The following is a 17,384-nucleotide window of genomic DNA, read 5'->3' as shown; positions in this document are numbered from 1 at the left end:
GTGTGATACGCAGCCTCTCACTCCCATACTCTGTTTCTCTCCATCCCTGCCTCCTGGGCTGATGACAGCGGTGGTCGGGGCTGGAATCGGGGGCTCTGCTGTGGCCCATTTCCTCCAGCAGCACTTCGGACCCCGGATGCAGATCGACGTGTACGAGAAGGGGACTGTTGGCGGCCGCTTGGCCACCATCTCAGTCAACAAGCAGCACTACGAGAGCGGAGCCGCCTCCTTCCACTCCCTGAGCCTGCATATGCAGGACTTCGTCAAGCTCCTGGGTGAGTGTGCAGTCCTGGGGCTCCAGCACCCAGCGCTCCGGGGCTGGCGGCAACATCTACCTAGACCAGCAAGTCCAGAAGGTCATGTAGCCCAATCTCCTCATTTTACAGATGGAGCAGCTGAGACCAGAGAGGGGAAGGAACTTGCCTGAGGTTACACAGTGAGTTAGTTGCAGAGCCGGGATTAGAACTCAGGTTTGACTCCCAGGCCAGTTTCTTTCCCTTTCAATTTGCTGCCTCTTAATAATCATGATCACATCAGCTTCCTTAGGCTGGTGCCAGATACGCGGCACCCTTCTAGGTGGTATGTAGTCATTACTTCCAGTCTTCCCTACTAGCTTGCAAGGTGAATGTTAGGTCTCCTCCTGAGGAAACTGAGGCTCAGAAAATTTATATACCTCAGCTAAAGCCATGCAGCTAATAAGCAAGAGAGCTGGGAGTCAAATCAGGCAGCATTGGTCAGAACCACAAATACACATACTGTTTGACACAGAAGTTGCAATTCTCGGAATGATCCTACAGGTGGTCTTGCAGATACACAAAGTGGCACACATACAAGGTTGCGGCATTGTTCGTAATAGCAAAAGGTTGAAAATACCCTGTCTGCCCACCTACTGGGAACTGGGGGCCCACAAATTATTGCATAAAGACACAGTATTTATTCAGAAGCCAGAATAGGGAAGTCCTTTACGCCCAGCTATGGTACACTCCGCGATGCAGTATGTTGCTAAGGTGCAGAGCAGTGCGTATAGTATGTGGGAGTGGGGGAAGGAATAAATCATAGCAGCTATATCTGCATTTAGAAGTCCGTCGCTCTGCAAGTTGTAGGGTACAGGAGGGCTATAAGGAGCTGTGATGATTTCTGTGTGATCTCGGTGCCTAGGGCTGCCATCTCAAAGCAAGCCCTGTGGCTGTCAGCCCCTAGACATTCTGGGATGACATCTGAATTTCCCTCACTTGTAGCTGAGTGGATCCCTGTTGAAAAAAATGTGAAATGGTACATTATTTTCATTTTCATTGACTAGGGAGGCTGAACATTTTCCCAGTGCATCTGTTTACTGTTTATAAACAAGCAACACAAACAAACAAACCATAGTGTTTGTATTTCCTTTAACGGAACCAGTCCATTGGCATCAGGAAGGCCCCGGATCTTTGAAGGGGACCCGAGGGCCTCCTCCTCATCTCCGCAGGGCTGAGGCAGCGGCGCGAGGTGGTGGGCAGGAGCGCCATCTTCGGCGGGGAACACTTCGTGCTGGAGGAGACTGACTGGTACCTGCTGAACCTGTTCCGCCTCTGGTGGCACTACGGCATCAGCTTCCTGAGGCTGCAGATGTGGGTGGAGGAGGTCATGGAGAAGTTCATGAGGTAGGGCCAGCGGACCGTGGGAAGGGTGTTCCAGAGGGGGAGAGGAGAAGGCGGGGAAGGAAGCGGCTTCCCGGTGCATTGTGAAAAAGGAAAAGGTCCCTGCTGGATGTGAGAGGCCAGCACAATTCAGTGCAGGCTGAGAGCAAGCCCCTAGCATGAGGAATGGCCTTAGTGGGTGCAGGGATGGTCTCCCTTGCGTTCATTGTCTTTCCGTCTGCTACACTGATAAAAGCGTGGGTTTCAAACACAGTCACCTGCAACGCTGAACTAGGATGTGAATGAGGGAAACAGCAGGTGGAAGAGAACAGGGGGCAGTGGGGAGCAGGGGGCAGTGGGGAGTGGGTGACCTGCAGAACAAGGCCCCGTCTGAAGGAGGCAGCCAGCATTGCCCTGCAGTCAACTGCGGCCAGCTGTGTGCAGTGCCCACCTCACATGGACAGATCTTCCGGTTTTGCAGAAGCTGGAAATCCAGGGTGATATGTGAAATCTCCCAGCTTTTCAGCATTTGTAACCCAATCATCTTGAAACCAAGTTAAACATGCCTGTGGGCCAGGTGCAGTGCAGCCTGGGGCCGCCGTTTACAAACTTTGCTGTCCGCCAGCTTTTCCACCAAGAACAAATGGGTCCCAGCCCCTCCCCATCACCTTGGGTCTCAGGTATGGAGGACACGTGATCTGTTCTCACTCTGTCACTCACTCACCAAGCTGTCACTTGCCTTTCCCCCAAGTCCCCTCCAAAGGTGCTTGCTGCTTCTGGCCCAGGTGCAGAGGCTGCTCCTCAGGCCCCATGGTCGTCTGCCTCCCTTAAGTGTCAGACGCGCAGCGTGGCCCGTGCCCTCCCTCCCTGGTTCCTGGCACTTCACTCCCTTTCCACTTCTATAACTCTGCTGTTGAGGGCACATATTATATTCTCCAGATGTCCCCCAAAGCTTACATCCTTACCCCTTTCTTCTTTCTGATACTTTCTCCTTCGTCAATTCTATCCACACCTATAACATTGACTTTTCTCTTTTGTGGGAGATAACTTCTCCTTGTTAGCTCTAGTGTCCCCGTCAGTTGAGACCCACGTTTCTGTCTGCTTTCTGGACACCTCTCTCTGGTGTCCCATTGATAACAAGACTCCAGATGTTTACAAAGCAGCCCCAGAATAGACAACATTTCAAAGGCCAGCCAATCCGGTAATCTCCTAGTCTATGCGAGTCCCTGAGATTAGGTGAGCAGGAGAGGGACAAGACATGAGCTAGAGAGTGGGAGCCCTGTCAGATCGAGCCAGAGGTGAGGACAGGCTGGGCCAGCAGAGAGGCTGACAGCATTGGCATGAGGCTGCTGCCATCGGGGCCAATGTGGTCCTAGAAGCCAGGGCAGGGCCAACGCTGTTGGAGAGGGGGCTGTGTCAGCAGGGTTGGGCCGTGGCCCACTGCTGCCTGGCAGGCCCAACTGGCTGAAGAAAGGGCTGTGGACTATGACCTCAGGCAGGCAGTGGCTCAGAGAGGTGACACAGTTGTCATTCTGCAGCCATGATGTAAACCAGGTCTAGTGGGATTCCTTACCTCTACACTGTCCCTTTAGGTGGGACAGGCCCACCACAGCCAGAGAGCAGGCCATGGGGAACATAACTAGCCTTCTCTCCCACCCTTCCATATGTAGAGGAGGTGACGGGTTCCTGGTGGGCCTCCCAGGCACAGGTACCCAGTGGCAGGTGGTCAGCCGAAAGCCTTCCTGCACCAGGACTGAGCTCTGTGTGTCTCCTAGGATCTATAAGTACCAGGCCCACGGTTTTGCTTTCTCGGGCGTGGAGGAGCTGCTCTACTCACTGGGGGAGTCTGCCTTCGTCAACATGACCCAGCGCACTGTGACCGAGTCCCTGCTCCAGGTGGGCGTCACGCAGCGCTTTATCGACGACGTCGTCTCTGCCGTCCTGCGGGCCAGCTATGGCCAGTCAGCAGCAATGCCTGCCTTTGCTGGTGAGCATCCAGCCCTCGACCTGCCCACCTGCCCTTCCTCTGCCCACGGTGCCCAGAATGGGCTGGGGTCGCTGTGATAACGTCCTCTTTGTCCGGCTCATTGTAGTTGCCGAGGCGCTTTGCTGCCCCGTTCCCACTTGATTCTGGCGTTGGTCCTGCGGGTTAGCAGGGGATGGTGTTCACTCCACTTCACAGACAGTGAAAGCAAGGCTTGGATCCGAGGCGTAGGGTGTTGCTACCACTCCTGATTGCCTCGTAATCCCTGACATGTGCGTAAATGTTAGAGTCGATGTGGTGCTTTGCTGTCCCACACTTTCGTTTCAAGAACTGCCCCACTGAGGCCGCTGAGCCCCTGGGTGTTCATTTGCTCGAGCACCTAATCTTCCCAGCTCATTACTGGGGCAGGCGGGCCTGTGTACAGCCCACCGGCCTCCGGCACAGGCCATAAGAGCAGAGAATATAGGCTTCGCGAGAGCAGGAGTCTTTGTCTGGTGTTCGCTGATGTATCCCAAACCCTGAGAACGGTGCCTGCATCGTACCAGGCACTCCGCACCTTCTCGTTAGACAGATGCGTGGAAAGGCGCCTCCCTGTGCCCGGGATACTATCCGTCTGGCCCCTGACACGCTGGCTCCTTCCCAGCCTTCAGGTCCTGCTCAGCGTCCCCTCAGTGTGGCTTCCCTGCTCACTCTTCCATTGTCTTGTGTGTCTCCTTCATAGCATACCACACAATTACCCATTCAAAGCGTGTGATTTAGTGGTTTCTAGTATATTCACAGAGTTGTGCAGCCATCACCACAATCAACTTTAAGCCATTTTCGTCACCCCAGAAAGAAACCCCATGCCCTTTATCCATCACCCCCCAGTCTTCCAGCCCTAGACAGCCACAGATCTGCTTTCTGTTTCTATGGATTGCCCATTCTGGGCATTCCGTATCAAATAGAATCATGCAATACGTGGTCTCTTGGAGCCGACTCTCACTGAGCACCGTGTTTTCACCGCACAGCATGGTGAACTTTGTTGTATTTGCGTGTTTGCTGTCTGTCTGCAACCACGCTGAGAGCCCGGTAGAGTAGTGCTGGACTCCCCAGCCCACTGCCTGGTGGTTCTGAGAACCCCCCGGCCCCCTTCTCGCTTTGCCCAGGAGCCATGTCACTCGCCGGGGCCCAAGGCAGCCTGTGGTCTGTGGAGGGAGGCAACAAGCTGGTTTGTTCCGGTTTGCTGAAGCTCACCAAGGCCAATGTGATCCATGCCACCGTGACCTCCGTGACCCTGCACAGCACAGGTGAGTGGACAGACCAGGAGGCGTGGCCACGCACGCTATTGTTAACCACAGACACTTCTACTCTGTACCTCAACCTTGGTGTGTGTTGTGCTGCTGAGTATTAACAAAAAAGCAATGGGAGGAAGCCCCAGCCCTGCCAAGGACACTAGGGGGTGCTGTTGTCTCAATTCAAATGTCGGCGCCAGCGAGCTGAGCCGCCCATCAGTCTAGCCTTTTTCCAGCAGCCTTGCTCAGACTCCCCCAGCCAGTCAGCGGCAGAACCAGAGAAGAATTTGGGTCTCCCGACTCCCAGTCCAGTGCTCGCCCTGCGACTGCACCAGCATAGAAAGACCAGGACCCGCCAGCTAGACAGCCCAGCTGCATCCTTGGTGCCAGGGTCTCCTTGCACCCTCAATGCTGGGCACCAGGTGGGAGCTCGGGTGGAAGCCAAAGAATAAGTTGACTTTTTTGCTCCCTTTTTTCTCCTTCCAGAAGGGAAAGCCCTGTACCAGGTGGGGTATGAGAATGAGGGAGGCAACAGCTCAGACTTATACGACATTGTGGTCATCGCCACCCCTCTGCACCTGGACAACAGCAGCAGCAACTTCACCTTTGAAGGATTCAACCCACCCATTGATGACGTCCAGGGCTCGTTCCAGCCCAGCGTGGTCTCCTTGGTCCACGGCTACCTCAACTCTTCCTACTTTGGATTCCCAGACCCTAAGCTTTTCCCCTTTGCCAGCATCCTTACCACAGATTTCCCCAGCTTCTTCTCCACTCTGGACAACATCTGTCCCGTCAACATCTCGGCCAACTTCCGGCGAAAGCAGCCCCAGGAGGCAGCTGTTTGGCGAGTCCAGTCCCCCAAGCCCCTCTTTCGGACCCAGCTGAAGACCCTCTTCCGTTCCTATTACTCAGTGCAGACAGCTGAGTGGCAGGCCCATCCCCTGTACGGCTCCCGCCCCACTCTCCCAAGGTTCGCGCTCCACGACCAACTCTTCTACCTCAATGCTCTGGAGTGGGCAGCCAGCTCTGTGGAGGTGATGGCCGTCGCTGCCAAGAATGTGGCCTTGCTGGCTTATAACCGCTGGTACCAGGACCTGGACAAGATCGACCAAAAGGATTTGATGCACAAGGTCAAGACTGAACTGTGAGGGCTCTGGGGAGAGCCCAAGAACTCCCGCCCCCCCACTGAAGATGGCTCACACCCCACAGCCCAGGATTGAATGAGCCAAGCTCTCTCTCTCTGACCCCTCAGTACCGAGCATCTTCTCCCTCCAGTGTCGGTCCGGGTGGCCGCTGTCTACCTATCTCGAGAATCCTCATGGTGGTTGCTTCTTTTTTTTTTTAAGGAGGACAGTAAGAAAAGGGAAGGGAATTCAAGCCAGTATATTTGTTTTATTTATTTTTCTTAAGAAGAAATAAAAGTCCATCTTCTCAAGCTGCTTCTGACTTGGTTTTCTAACTAGGAACTAGGACGGCTGTGGGAGGGATTACAAGGCAGAGGACTTTGAGTCTAATTTTTTTACTGTACTTTACCACCTACTCCCAAAATGGACAACCAATTGAGGCAGGCTACAAGAAAATGTTTACAACCAGATGGTTGTAAATGAAGTAAAAGGGAAAATCAGAAAACCTAAGAACGATTATAGCTCCTGTTTCCTGTGGGCTTGCTAGATGTGAGGCAGCTAGTTCAGAACTTACTAGACACCATCTCCAAGCCTCTCCACAATACTGCGTACTGGAGGAGGTGACTGTGGTGGGACCCAAGGAAGAGAGGTGTGCCTCAACAGAGCCATCAGTACAGCTTCGAGCTTCCTGGCAACCAGAGGGAAAAGAGAAACATATCAGGCTATAGGAGGAGGGAGCCCGGAGGAATTGACCATTCCCTTCCTTATTCAGGGGTTGAGGAATAATACAATGGATTTGTCTTGCAAAGAAGGCAAGTCCACAGGCATAGAGAGCAGTCCTATCTCACCCCCAAACATTCACCCCAGCAGAAGGAAAGGAAAGAAGGCATTGCGATGGTTCTCCAAAGAGTAACCTGGCGCTTTCTCCTGTGACACTAGCTTGAAAGGAGAGGAAGATGATGTTTTGCTTTGCTTTTCCTACGAACGTTTAAAGGTCAGTAGTTTTAGAAAAGAAAGTAAAAGTCCTTTTCGTTCCTTTGGACCTGTTTCTTTCTGCAAAAGAGGAGAACAGAGAAACGAAGTCCAAGGCACCCAGCGTGTGTGATGCATGGACCAACCACATTTGGATCTGGGGAAGGGAAGGGTGCTTGAGAAAGATGCAGATGCCCAAGTCCCACCCAGACTTGCTAGACAGTCTTCAGAGGAGGGACGTGGATACCGGGAGGAAACAACGCTGCCAAATGATGCTAATATTATAGCCTTCCTAACAGGAACCCAGAGGTCATCCAGCTTACTTCCTTGTCTTTGTAGAGAGGGAGATAAAAGCCCAAAGTGAGGAAATAAATAGCTTGTTCAAGGTCTCCTGGTGAGCTCATAGAACAGCTCAAATCTGGAGCTTCTTAAAATTGACTTCAGCATGGGCAAAATACCCTTCCAGTTGGTGGAGGCCCAAACTGGCTCTGAGGTGGTTTTTACTATACCAGGTTGATAGTAATGGCAGTGAAAGAGATGGAGTCTTGAAAGTACACATAGCATACACTTGTTGGTTACTATAGAAATTATGAAACTGACACATCAGTATAAAGGTTTTTGGTTCAAGTAGAAAACCAAACTCACATGGACTTAAGCAATAAAAGGTTTTTCTTATTTATTATAACTTAAAAGTCTAGGTGTAGAGCACTTTGCAATCTCCAGTTCCATTACTTCTCTCGTGGTCAAAGATGGCTGCCAACAGCTCCCATGGTGAGAAGGTCTTCTCCCATAACCACTGAACCAAATTCTGGGCTCTGGGCCCATTGGACCACCCATGAACCAATTCCTGTGGCTGAGGGAATGCCACATGCTGCTTGGCTTGGGACTCAGATACCAGACCAATAACCATGCCACAGGGGATGAGATTAGGCTGGCTGGCTTAGAACAGTCAGGTCCTGTCTCTGGAGCAGAGATGGTCTCATCCAAACTTCAAGGTCAGAGAAGGGAAAGGGTATTGGAAAGAGAACCACAATGTCAGCCCCATGCAGATGGGGCTCTCATGTCCAGTGAAATCGAAGTGTGTAATGGCATCTTTTGATGCTCTGTGTTTGACATGAAAATGGCAGTGGGCTATCATGCTATAATTGATAGTTGGTACTGGACCAGAGGACTAAGGACAATACAAAACTTATCCTGATAACCACCCTAAGGAGGGTCTAAGCACAGAAGATGCAAACCAGGGCAGTTACGCTTGATCCTCAGTCCTCGGCTAGGGCTTTGTCTCCATGTCCAAGCATGACTGCAGCGGAGCTGGCCACATCCTTCAGAAACTTCCTTTACCTGGGTAGGCAGGCCCAAACAGCTCAGAACCAAAGCCAGCCAAAATGCCCACGCTGCCTGCTTCCCCAAGCCCAAACCTGAGAGTTGGATCTCACCATCTCCCTTTCTTGCAGGCAGGGAGGAAAGGACAGAGATTCCAGAAAGGAGTGTAAGAACCAGCAGAAGCCTTTGCGCCAGGGCCCACTCCAGCTTTCTTAGGCCTGGGAAGCTCCCAAGTGGCCAACAGCCCCCTGGGAGAAGAGAGAGCATTTGCAAAGACAGACGGAGCCCTATAATCTGCTAAATAAAACAGGAAAGGGCCACACTTGTCCTCAGTTGTCCTGGATGCGGTGTAGTGGATGTTAAACCCTATTCACAGGAACTCCACCTCCTACAGCAGGTGACCCAGGCAAAATTTCAGTATTGGGGGGGCGGGAGGGGGAGCTGTGGAGGGTAGAATGGGGGCAGGGGTGTAAGGAATGCCTTGCTCCTGACCACCTATGAAGGAGCACTAGAGGGAGCCAGGGGACAGATCTTGGGCTCCCCCTTAATCCTTCATACCCCACCCCACCCCCCACCCCCAGGGTCCTGAGCTCCTTGCTGCTGCCTCCAAACCAGGGGCCTGGGAGGGGCCAGCTGTGATTCACGCTATGTCAGTGGCCAGGCTCAGGAGGCCAGGCTTCTGAGTTGAAGAATAGTTAAACTGAGCAAGACCCTGGAGATCCCTAAATCCTATCTGCTCATTTCACAGATGAGGGACGTAAAGCCCAGAAAAAGGAAAAGGCATCATCCGTATAAAACTAACTGGCCTTTACTAGGTGTCTCTGTGTCTCTGATGCTCCAGCAGAAGCAGGACAGCCCCTCCTCACCATGGAGAGGGGATCCCCCACCCGACCCCTACGCCCCAGGGCACCTGGGGTCTCGCGAGACCAGGAGCAACCTTCCTGCAGCTCAACTCTTCTCCCACCCTCACCCCACAGAAAAGCCTTGGAGGCCATGGGCCTTTCATGCGGGGTTGAAGTCCTAAGGCCGGGAGAGCAGGCTGCGGGGGCCTCAGAGAGGAGCCACCCGAGGATGGAGGAGTGGCTGCTGCGGGCATCTGCATGGGCTGGCACAGGAAGTCTATTTTCCATTTGTCTGGAACCGGGCCGAAGCTTCCTGGGGTAATTTTAACCAGTATCCATTCTAGAATGATACCAAAAAAGGTAAGTTACTTAGCATCCCAGACAGACACATACCTAACCATTGGCCTTTCATGAATTAGACCGTTAAAACATTCAGCGCTAAAGCTGCTTTAAGCACTAAAGTTAGAGCAGCCAGTAAAGGATTCCTATGAGGGGCTGTTGGCCCTTTTATTGAAATCAACTCTAAAGTGCCAGCTATTCTTACCCTCAGAAAATAGCCTGAGCCCCTCAGCTGTCTTGGGGAAGGAAGGTATTTTTAGACCCTAGAACAGCTGATTTGGGATTTGGTGCAGGGGTCAGAGGGCCTGGGGAGAGGGTTGAATTGCTAGGTTCATGGGGGATGTTGGGAGTTAGTATTTAGGGGCCAAGAGTCGGCGTGGGCTTTAGAACAAGTTAGTCCATATACTGCCGTTTTTGATCAGCACGGCGTCTTGATATAAGCCAGTGGTTCTCAAAGTGTGGTCACCAGAACGACGGCATCAGCATCACCTGGGAACCACTATATCAGAAGTGCAAAAAAACCGCTGCATAAAAATGCAAAGTGTCAGCCCCTGCCTGAATCAGAACCTCTAGGTGTGGGGCCAGCAGTCTGTGTTTTAGCAAGCCTTCCGCACGATCCTGATGCTCGCTGAAGTTCAGGGACCACTGATATCAACTAACTGTCCAACCAGATCCCCCTGTGGGCAGGGCTGGATGAAAGAATGATCTACACTGATCCTTCCCAACTCTTGAGTGTTCAGACCCAGTGATCCTCAGCCCAGGAAAAGTACATACTCACATGAAAAATTAAGGGGTTTGCTGGCCTAGGTTAAAAATTCCTGCTCTTTGGCAACCTGGAGGCCCCTTTTTGGGTCTAAGTCTGATCTGCAGAGAATCTCAGAACTGAAAGAGACCTTATAGATGGTCGGCTCCAACCAGAGCAGACTCCACAATATCCGCAAGAGTCCCAGCTTCAGCCCGACACTTGCAGAGGCGAGGAGCTCCCCACCTCAAAGACCGTGTTTCCAATGACCTTTGACTTAATTGGGTAGAGTTAGCTCTTGTCAACTCCTATATTGGTTTATACCAACCAAGCTACAGTAACATGGCTCAAATATACGCTGATAAGCCCAAATTATAGGAAGAATGTGACCGTCCTAAATGGTAGAAATGAATGCAGTATGTTTTTAATAGCCTATCTCAGTGTTGGAGAACTCTGAGTGATGGAAAATCTCCTTCATATTGACCTGAAATCTACCTCCCAGGGACCTCCTACCTACCCCCACCCTGGTTTTTTGGCTTTGGAGCCACAAGGAGCAAACCCAAAGTCTTGCTTTCAAAAGACAGCCTTTACTTTTCACAGGCCTTGCTCGGCACGGGGGTGCAGGGAGGGTGGTCTCCAGCTGCCGGCTGGCTTCCGGGCCCGGCGGTTCAGAAGATGCAGGTGCAGCCCACGGCGATGGTCTCCATGACCGCTCGCTGGCGGCAGGGCCCCAGGCGCGGCGGCGGCGGGCAGAGGCGGCGGCGCACGGGCACCTGGCTGAACACCGGCACGCTCACCATGCTGCGGTCCTCCTGCATGGTGAAGGGGTTCACGCAGCCCACGCACAGGCACCGCGCCTCCGGCAGGTCTGCGGGGGTGCGGCCGGGGTCGTGGTTGATGCTGCGGGGAGCAGGAGAGAGCACAGGGCGGACGGTGGTCGGGAAAGAGCCAATCGGCAGCCCGTCCCCGCGCCCTGCCTTTCCTAACTGGGTTTTGACGCCCCAGCAACACTGTGCGGTGCTGGAGGAAGGACAGCACTCAGCTCGGTGTTCCAGGTCAGGAAACTGGAGATCGGAGCAGGCAAGTCACGTGCCCCAAGGTTATCTAGGTTCAAGGTCACCAGTCGGTCACCCTGTTTCCTTCTTTCCTACAGCAGATGCCCATCCAGGTACTAAGTTGCGCTGTGGGGATCACAGAGAAGCCCAAGGCCCCCTCCGCCTCCACCCCTACTTGTTTACATTTTTGGTAAACTTAATCCATGCAAATAAAACGTGAGCACAGTGGTGTCTGATTTCCACCTGGAAGAGTCAGGAGGCCTGGATTCTATTCTGACCTCATCTCCATGCATTGAGGCGCTTGTTACAGGCTCGCTGTGAGCGGGTCTGTCCTAGACGTTAGGCAGTCACCGATGCACAAAGCAGACAGGTTCCGCCTGGTGCTGTCACGGAGCCTAGCACACAGGGACTTGCTTTGCCACCGTTCGCCCTCTGTCCCTCAGCGTCCTCTGCTAAACGTGGGTGAACCAGACCTGTGGACTCGCAGCATCCGCATCACCTCGTTAGACTTGGGAGCTCGTTAGAAGGGCAGAACCCTCGGAATAAGAGCCTGTGTTCTCACAGGATCCCACGGGCCCAGCAAAGTAAGCGTGCAAAGCCCGGAGACTCTACTGACGCTTCCGGTGACCACGCTCCAGCGCTGCGCTGAGCCACGCAGTAGCCACTAGCCGCACGTGTCGACTTAAATTTAAATTAGTCAAAATTAGCTCCTCAGTCACGCTGGCCACATTTCAAGTGCTCAATAGCCACATGAGGCTAGTGGCTACTAGATTGGACTTTACGTCATCACAGAAAGTTCCAGTCAACAGTGCTGTTCTAGAGTCTCAGGGTGTAAGTTGTGTGGCTGAACAATCTTCAGCCTGGGTTTGTGAGTGAGGACCTTCAGGGCCAGCCGTTTCGTCACTATTCATTCAACATATATATATATGTATATTTGTGTGCCAGGCGCTGAGCCGGGAAGTGGACAAGGTGGGGACAATTCTGCTGTCGCCCGGGGCAGCAGGTCTGGATTCCCAAATCAAAGCCTGCAGTGCAACCTCGTCATGCGGAGATTTATGAAATGCCATTTTCTGGGCCTCGCCCAGGACATTTCAGCTGGGTGCGGCGTGGGAATCCTTAGGTGGCTCTGATGCAGGCATTGGGAAGGTCCTGGTCTAGTGTGGCAGACAAACATGAGCACGGGCCAGGGAAATGCTACAACTTAGAAGACTGTAAGAGCCACCATGGAGCTGGAGGAAGTGACATTTGGGAAAGGCCCTGCAGGCACTTCGGCTGGGGCTCGAAGAACGGTCGGGGCAGTGCTCTGCGTGAGCATCTCATCTAACAGCAGCTTATGAAGTAGGTACTGCTATCACCTCTGTTGATGCTGAGCAAATGGGGCCTCGGAAAGGCGGATCGACTTGCCAAAAGCCGCCCAGCTTGGAAGGGGCAGAGCCAGGATTCAAACCCCAGGCACCCAGACCTCTGAATCCAAGGTCTTACCAGTTACAATGACTGGGATGTGGGAAGAGCCCCACCCCCCGAAAGACAGCTGGCCACTGCTGCCGGCCCAGCCTACCTGTAGCCCCAGGGAGACAGGCTCCTCTTGTTGGACAGCCACAGCTGCAAGTCGACCTCACACTTCCTCTTGGCCAGCTCAGAGCTGTTTCTCAGCTGGGCCACCATCTCCTCGAGGTTCCTCTCGTACTCCTCCATGCGGGCATAGGGTTTCATCCTTGACACCAGGTCCAGTGGCACCTGGTGAGGTCCAGGGGCCAACGTCCCAGCCCGTCCTTGCCCCTTCCTCTTGCCTTTGGGGCTCCTGGGCTGGCCCAGCCCCAGGAAGATGGAGATGGTAAGAAGGAGCAGCTGGGGAGGAAGGCCACAGGTCACAGGTGGGAGTGCTGAGTCTCAGAATCCAGAGTCCGTTCCCGTTACCCTTAGGGGTCTCCCAGGCTCAGGTCTGCCCCCTCTCTCCCTGCCCAGCTGAGCTCTGCCCCTCTCAAATCACTGCCTGCTGCCCCTCTCACTTGTGCCCCAGTCTCTGGCCTTGTCTCTCTTACTCTCTCTGTGCTCCTTCCTGCCACAGGGACTTTGCACGGGCCTTTTCCTGCAGGCTGTGCCTCTTCTCTTCCCCTCCTAAACACCTTCCCACCCTTCGTGTGTAGGCTCTAGTGTCACTTCTTTAAGGATACCTCTGGGCTCTCATAACCCACGTGCCTCTGGCATGGCAGCAATGTGACAGTTTGTATGTGTGATTCTTTTACATGTCTGTCCCCCACTCAGCACAGACTCCGTGAAGACACGTGTCAGTTTCCACAGACTGTCTCGTCCCCGCGTCTGTGGTGCCAGACACTTAGGCATTCAGTGAACACTTGCTGAGTGACTGGATGGCTGTCCCCATCCCTGCCCTTCTGTAGCTTACAGGCTGGGAAGGAAAACAAACAGTGGGCAAGAAAACAAAGACCTAAGTCTCCCTAGTGACAAGTGCAATGATGGCCCCGTGCAGGGTATAGCTGGAGAAGAGTACGGCCTCCTGCTTAGCCTGTGCCAGGGCAGTGGCCCGGGAAGCTTCTCTGAGGAGGGGACATGTCAGGTGAGGCTTGAAGGACGAGAGGGCGGCAGACATGGGCAGAGGGTGTCTAAAAGCCTTGCGGGTGGGGGAAACAGAGACAGGAGCTTTGAGTTGGTTTAGAGTGTGGGGCGGGGAGAGGCCATGAAATGAAGTTGGGGAGTTGGGACAGTCACGGGCTGAGGACACCCTGCCCGTGACACCCACACTGCCTTCCTCCCCTGAGCTTCCCCTCCTCCAGCCCCGACCCCGGCCTGCCCCTCCACCCAATATTGTCCGTTCCTTCCATTTCTCCCTCCCCAGAAGCAGAGTGTCAGGAGAGACTTGGGCTCACAGAGAGGACTCGGCCCGACAGAACCCAGACTTCTCAGGAAGCCAGGGAGAGGAGGCCCAGGGCCTGCACGGGGGACAGAGCTAGACAGACGGAGGAACCTCTAAGGAGTTTTGTCTCCCACTGACTCTAGACAGGCTCTGTGCCAGCCCCAGATCTCTCCCCTATTCCTCCCCCACAGCTCCATGGCTTATGCCTGCTTTATCCAGGCTACCCTGCAAATCTTGACCCTGGGAAACAAGTTTCAGCATAGCCCCTCCTGGCAGAGCCATTTCTTGGCACAAAATCCACAACAGAGATTCAAGTTGCTAAATTCTTCCTTTTTGGTCCTAGACTCGGGGGCAGAAAAATGTCTCCCTTACAATAGGCTCTCTCATCTGAACTTCTCACGCAGCATTGTTAACCTCTGACTCTCCGCTCGGAGCAACCCAGAACGGAGTCAAAGCCCCCCTCCCTCGCCTTGCAGATGGGAAACAGAGAAACAGAGGGACTTGCCCAAGGTCACACTGCCCAGATCTCAGGAGCCAGGTCTCGTTGGAGAAACCCCCACCGACGAGTTTGCCAGCATCTCCCCAGATGCCTCTGGCCTGAAAGGGCTTCAGTGTGACCGGCCCGAGCCCAGTTCAAGAGCTGAGCTACTAGGCAAGGCTGCAGGCTCTGAGACGAGTCTCTGTTTCTTTCTAGTCCTGGGGGAGAGGACAGGGGGAGAACTCGCCTCCGCAGATTCCAAGCCAAACAGAGGCAGCCATTAATCAATAGGAAAGAAATACTGAAATACTCGGGCTCTAAAAGGGGGTGGGGGAGGGCTGGGGAAGCGCCACGTACCAGGTTGTGTGGCCAGTCCATCCCGCTCAGCGTCAAGGTCAGCCTGCAGCTGCCGCCCGCCTGGAACCCCAGATGCCACCGCTGCCGCCGCCGCCGAGAGAATGGCAGCAACAGGATGGAGCGAAGCAATTATAGCTCGACTGGGGGCTGCTGGGGGAGTGGGTGGGTGGGCTCGTCATCAGCTGGGATCCTTGGGCCCCCAGCTGGCTGGGCCCAGTGCAGTGGCAGGCGGTGAGGGACGTGGGGGCAGGCCAGAAGCCGGGCTGAGGTGCCCAGGGGCTGTTGACCGAGGGACAATGCCCTGTGTGTCTGGCGGGGCTCTGGGCCGGTGGCACCTCCGCCTGTGGCCTGCGGCCGGCCGCCGGGCCAGCACCCACAGGGCCAGCTAAGACAATCAGCTTCGTTTGCTTTAGGGATGGCAAGGGGGTGAGGGTGGAGGAGGGATGGGCTGTCGGTTGGTCAGGAGAGCAAATGTTCTGGGAGCGTCCTGGCCAGCAGCAGGGCACAGGCCCCATCTCCCAGGGAAACAGCCCCAGGCACTCCAGCCTCTGCCAGCCTCAGGTGAGTGCCATAGCCCAAGGAGACCACAGTCCCACCCTCTAGTTCGCAGGCAGGGAAACTGAGGCCCGAGTGAGGAAGGGGCTCATCCCGTATTATGCAGTGATTTAGAAGTGACAGAGCTGGGGTTCATGGCGGTCTCCGTCCATGGCTCTGTCCACCACCCCCATGCTGTTTTTCTTGGGATGCTTTCTGTGCAGTTCCAGCCTGCTGTGAACATGTTTCTGAATCTGTGTGCCCTCACTCGGGCCGACTTGCGGATCTGTGAGGACTTCACGGCCGATTGCTCTGGCCTTTGTCCCAGGGAGGTCTCCCCGCCCGGGGCCTGCCCGTGTGTGGCAGCTTGTGACCTTCCTTCTCTCTCAGCCTCAGTCCCTTCTCTGTAAAATGGGAGTTGTGTCCAGGAATAGACAGTGGCCTGGCCCGTTCCTCCCTGAAATCTTTCTGAGCCTCAGTTCCCACATCTCTAGATTGGGAATAATCGTAGCATCCTCCTCTTGAGGCTACTATAAGGAATAAAGGAAATAACCATGTCAAATAGCCAGCACAGTGCCTGGCCCATAGTAAGTGCTCAATAAACACTTAGCTGTTTATTATAAAACATTATAAAATAACTTTATCATTATTGCTATAAACATTAGCTGTTCCAATTAGTGTTAGAGCTAGCACTGTTCTCAATACTCAACCGACTCTCCTTCCTACCCTCTCAGGCCCCCCTCCTGGCTGCTAAGAGAGCTCTAGGCTTCTAAGACTCAGGCCACCACCTCATGAGGTCAGGTCACCCCCAGGGTCCACGGGTCCTGGAATCACATGCTAAACAGACCAGCTCCTCTGGCCAATGTCTCTCACCTGGAGTGAACAGCCCAGCCAGATGGGAGCGAATCCATGCGGGGAGGCAGGTGTGGGGGGAGGGGTGTGAGGACAGAGGAGGGGTGCCGTGAGCAGACGTGCAGGACTGCCCCGTCTTACCGAGGGCCAGTCTTGGCCATTTACAGGAATCGGCCCAGCGGAAGAACGCAGGGCGAGAGGCGCTCCCAAATGTCACAAGATTAATCTGTCCAGGGCAGGTTTCCACAGCATAACTGAGAAGCTGGCTAGGGCTTGAATGCATCGAGAGATACCACCATATTTGGTCAAATACTAGACAGGGCTCTATTCTATCGCTGGAAACTCCAGAGGGAGGGGGGACTCTGAAAATACCTCCTCAGGCAACAAGGGCCCTCGCCGCACCCCCCAGGCTGTCCCAGCCCCTCTGCCAGGCGTGGGGGCAGCCTGGGTGTGCTCCGTGCTGGCTCTCTGCTTCCCCGCCACTGCTGCTCGCCGCGGGGTCCGGCAGACATGCAGCTGGGGTGACCCCTCCCACAGCCATGGAAAGGTGGGGGAATTGATAGATGGGGACTGGGGGATGAGGGATTCCTCTGCCTCTCAGGACTCCTGAAACCACCACACTTTCCTTACCTGTTGGCAATACACACCCCCCGCTTCTGCCTCCCAAGGCTGGGAGTGATCAGCCTCGCTACATCCTAGCTCAGGGCTTGTTAATTTACATTCCAGGGTCCCAGCCCAGGGACTCTGAAGTAGCATCTGGAGTCTGCATCTGGAGAGCCCAGTCTGGAAGCTACGAGGGCCCTCACCCATCACCTGGCCCTCTCCCCCCACCTATTTTACTGCAGGGAGACTGAGGCCCAGGAGGGAGGGGCCTTACCCAACCTCACACAGCATGTTTGTGCCAGAGCTGGGAGCAGAACTCAATCTCCTAATTCTTATTCATTTCTCTTCCCCCCAACTGTACAAACAGCTCTAGACAAGACTGATTGCAGGTCTGGCGGGGGCCAAGGAGCCAGGCCAGTC

At 54.3% G+C, this 17,384-nt stretch overlaps 2 protein-coding genes across 2 annotated transcripts in view; one reads left to right on the top strand and one right to left on the bottom strand.

The window, feature by feature from the left end:
• The window catches only part of PCYOX1L (prenylcysteine oxidase 1 like), an 11,483-nt gene extending 4,449 nt beyond the window's left edge, over window positions 1-7,034 (top strand). The window contains exons 2-6 of the mRNA XM_012658248.1: window positions 69-275; window positions 1,466-1,640; window positions 3,392-3,603; window positions 4,746-4,886; window positions 5,358-7,034. Coding sequence (XP_012513702.1) covers window positions 69-275; window positions 1,466-1,640; window positions 3,392-3,603; window positions 4,746-4,886; window positions 5,358-6,019 — 1,397 coding nt within the window. The 3' untranslated portion in view covers window positions 6,020-7,034. The remainder of the gene's footprint in view (window positions 1-68; window positions 276-1,465; window positions 1,641-3,391; window positions 3,604-4,745; window positions 4,887-5,357) is intronic.
• Window positions 7,035-10,780: 3,746 nt separating this feature from the next.
• IL17B (interleukin 17B) lies at window positions 10,781-15,040 on the bottom strand. The gene is made up of 3 exons (XM_012658266.1): window positions 14,976-15,040; window positions 12,827-13,116; window positions 10,781-11,113 (listed from the first exon to the last, which is right to left on the bottom strand). Exons 1-3 carry the CDS (start codon window positions 14,994-14,996, stop codon window positions 10,882-10,884), a joined length of 543 nt encoding a protein of 180 aa, XP_012513720.1. The 5' UTR covers window positions 14,997-15,040; the 3' UTR covers window positions 10,781-10,881.
• Between the last annotated feature and the right edge of the window lie 2,344 nt (window positions 15,041-17,384).

The sequence above is a fragment of the Propithecus coquereli genome, unplaced genomic scaffold (genome assembly GCF_000956105.1).
Source record: "Propithecus coquereli isolate 6110/MARCELLA unplaced genomic scaffold, Pcoq_1.0 Scaffold58, whole genome shotgun sequence".
Lineage (NCBI taxonomy): Eukaryota > Metazoa > Chordata > Mammalia > Primates > Indriidae > Propithecus > Propithecus coquereli.
This window is presented reverse-complemented; position numbering and strand designations above follow the sequence as displayed.

What these genes read in the sequence shown, in the direction of transcription:
- IL17B (XM_012658266.1), bottom strand. Translation starts at nt 14,996, where the DNA reads ATGGACTGGCCACACAACCTG. An exon ending in TGGACTGGCCACACAACCTG is followed by an intron (nt 13,117 to 14,975) that starts GTACGTGGCGCT and finishes CTTCCTCCCCAG; the next exon opens with CTGCTCCTTCTTACCATCTC. An exon ending in CTGTCTCCCTGGGGCTACAG is followed by an intron (nt 11,114 to 12,826) that starts GTAGGCTGGGCC and finishes TGCTCCCCGCAG; the next exon opens with CATCAACCACGACCCCGGCC.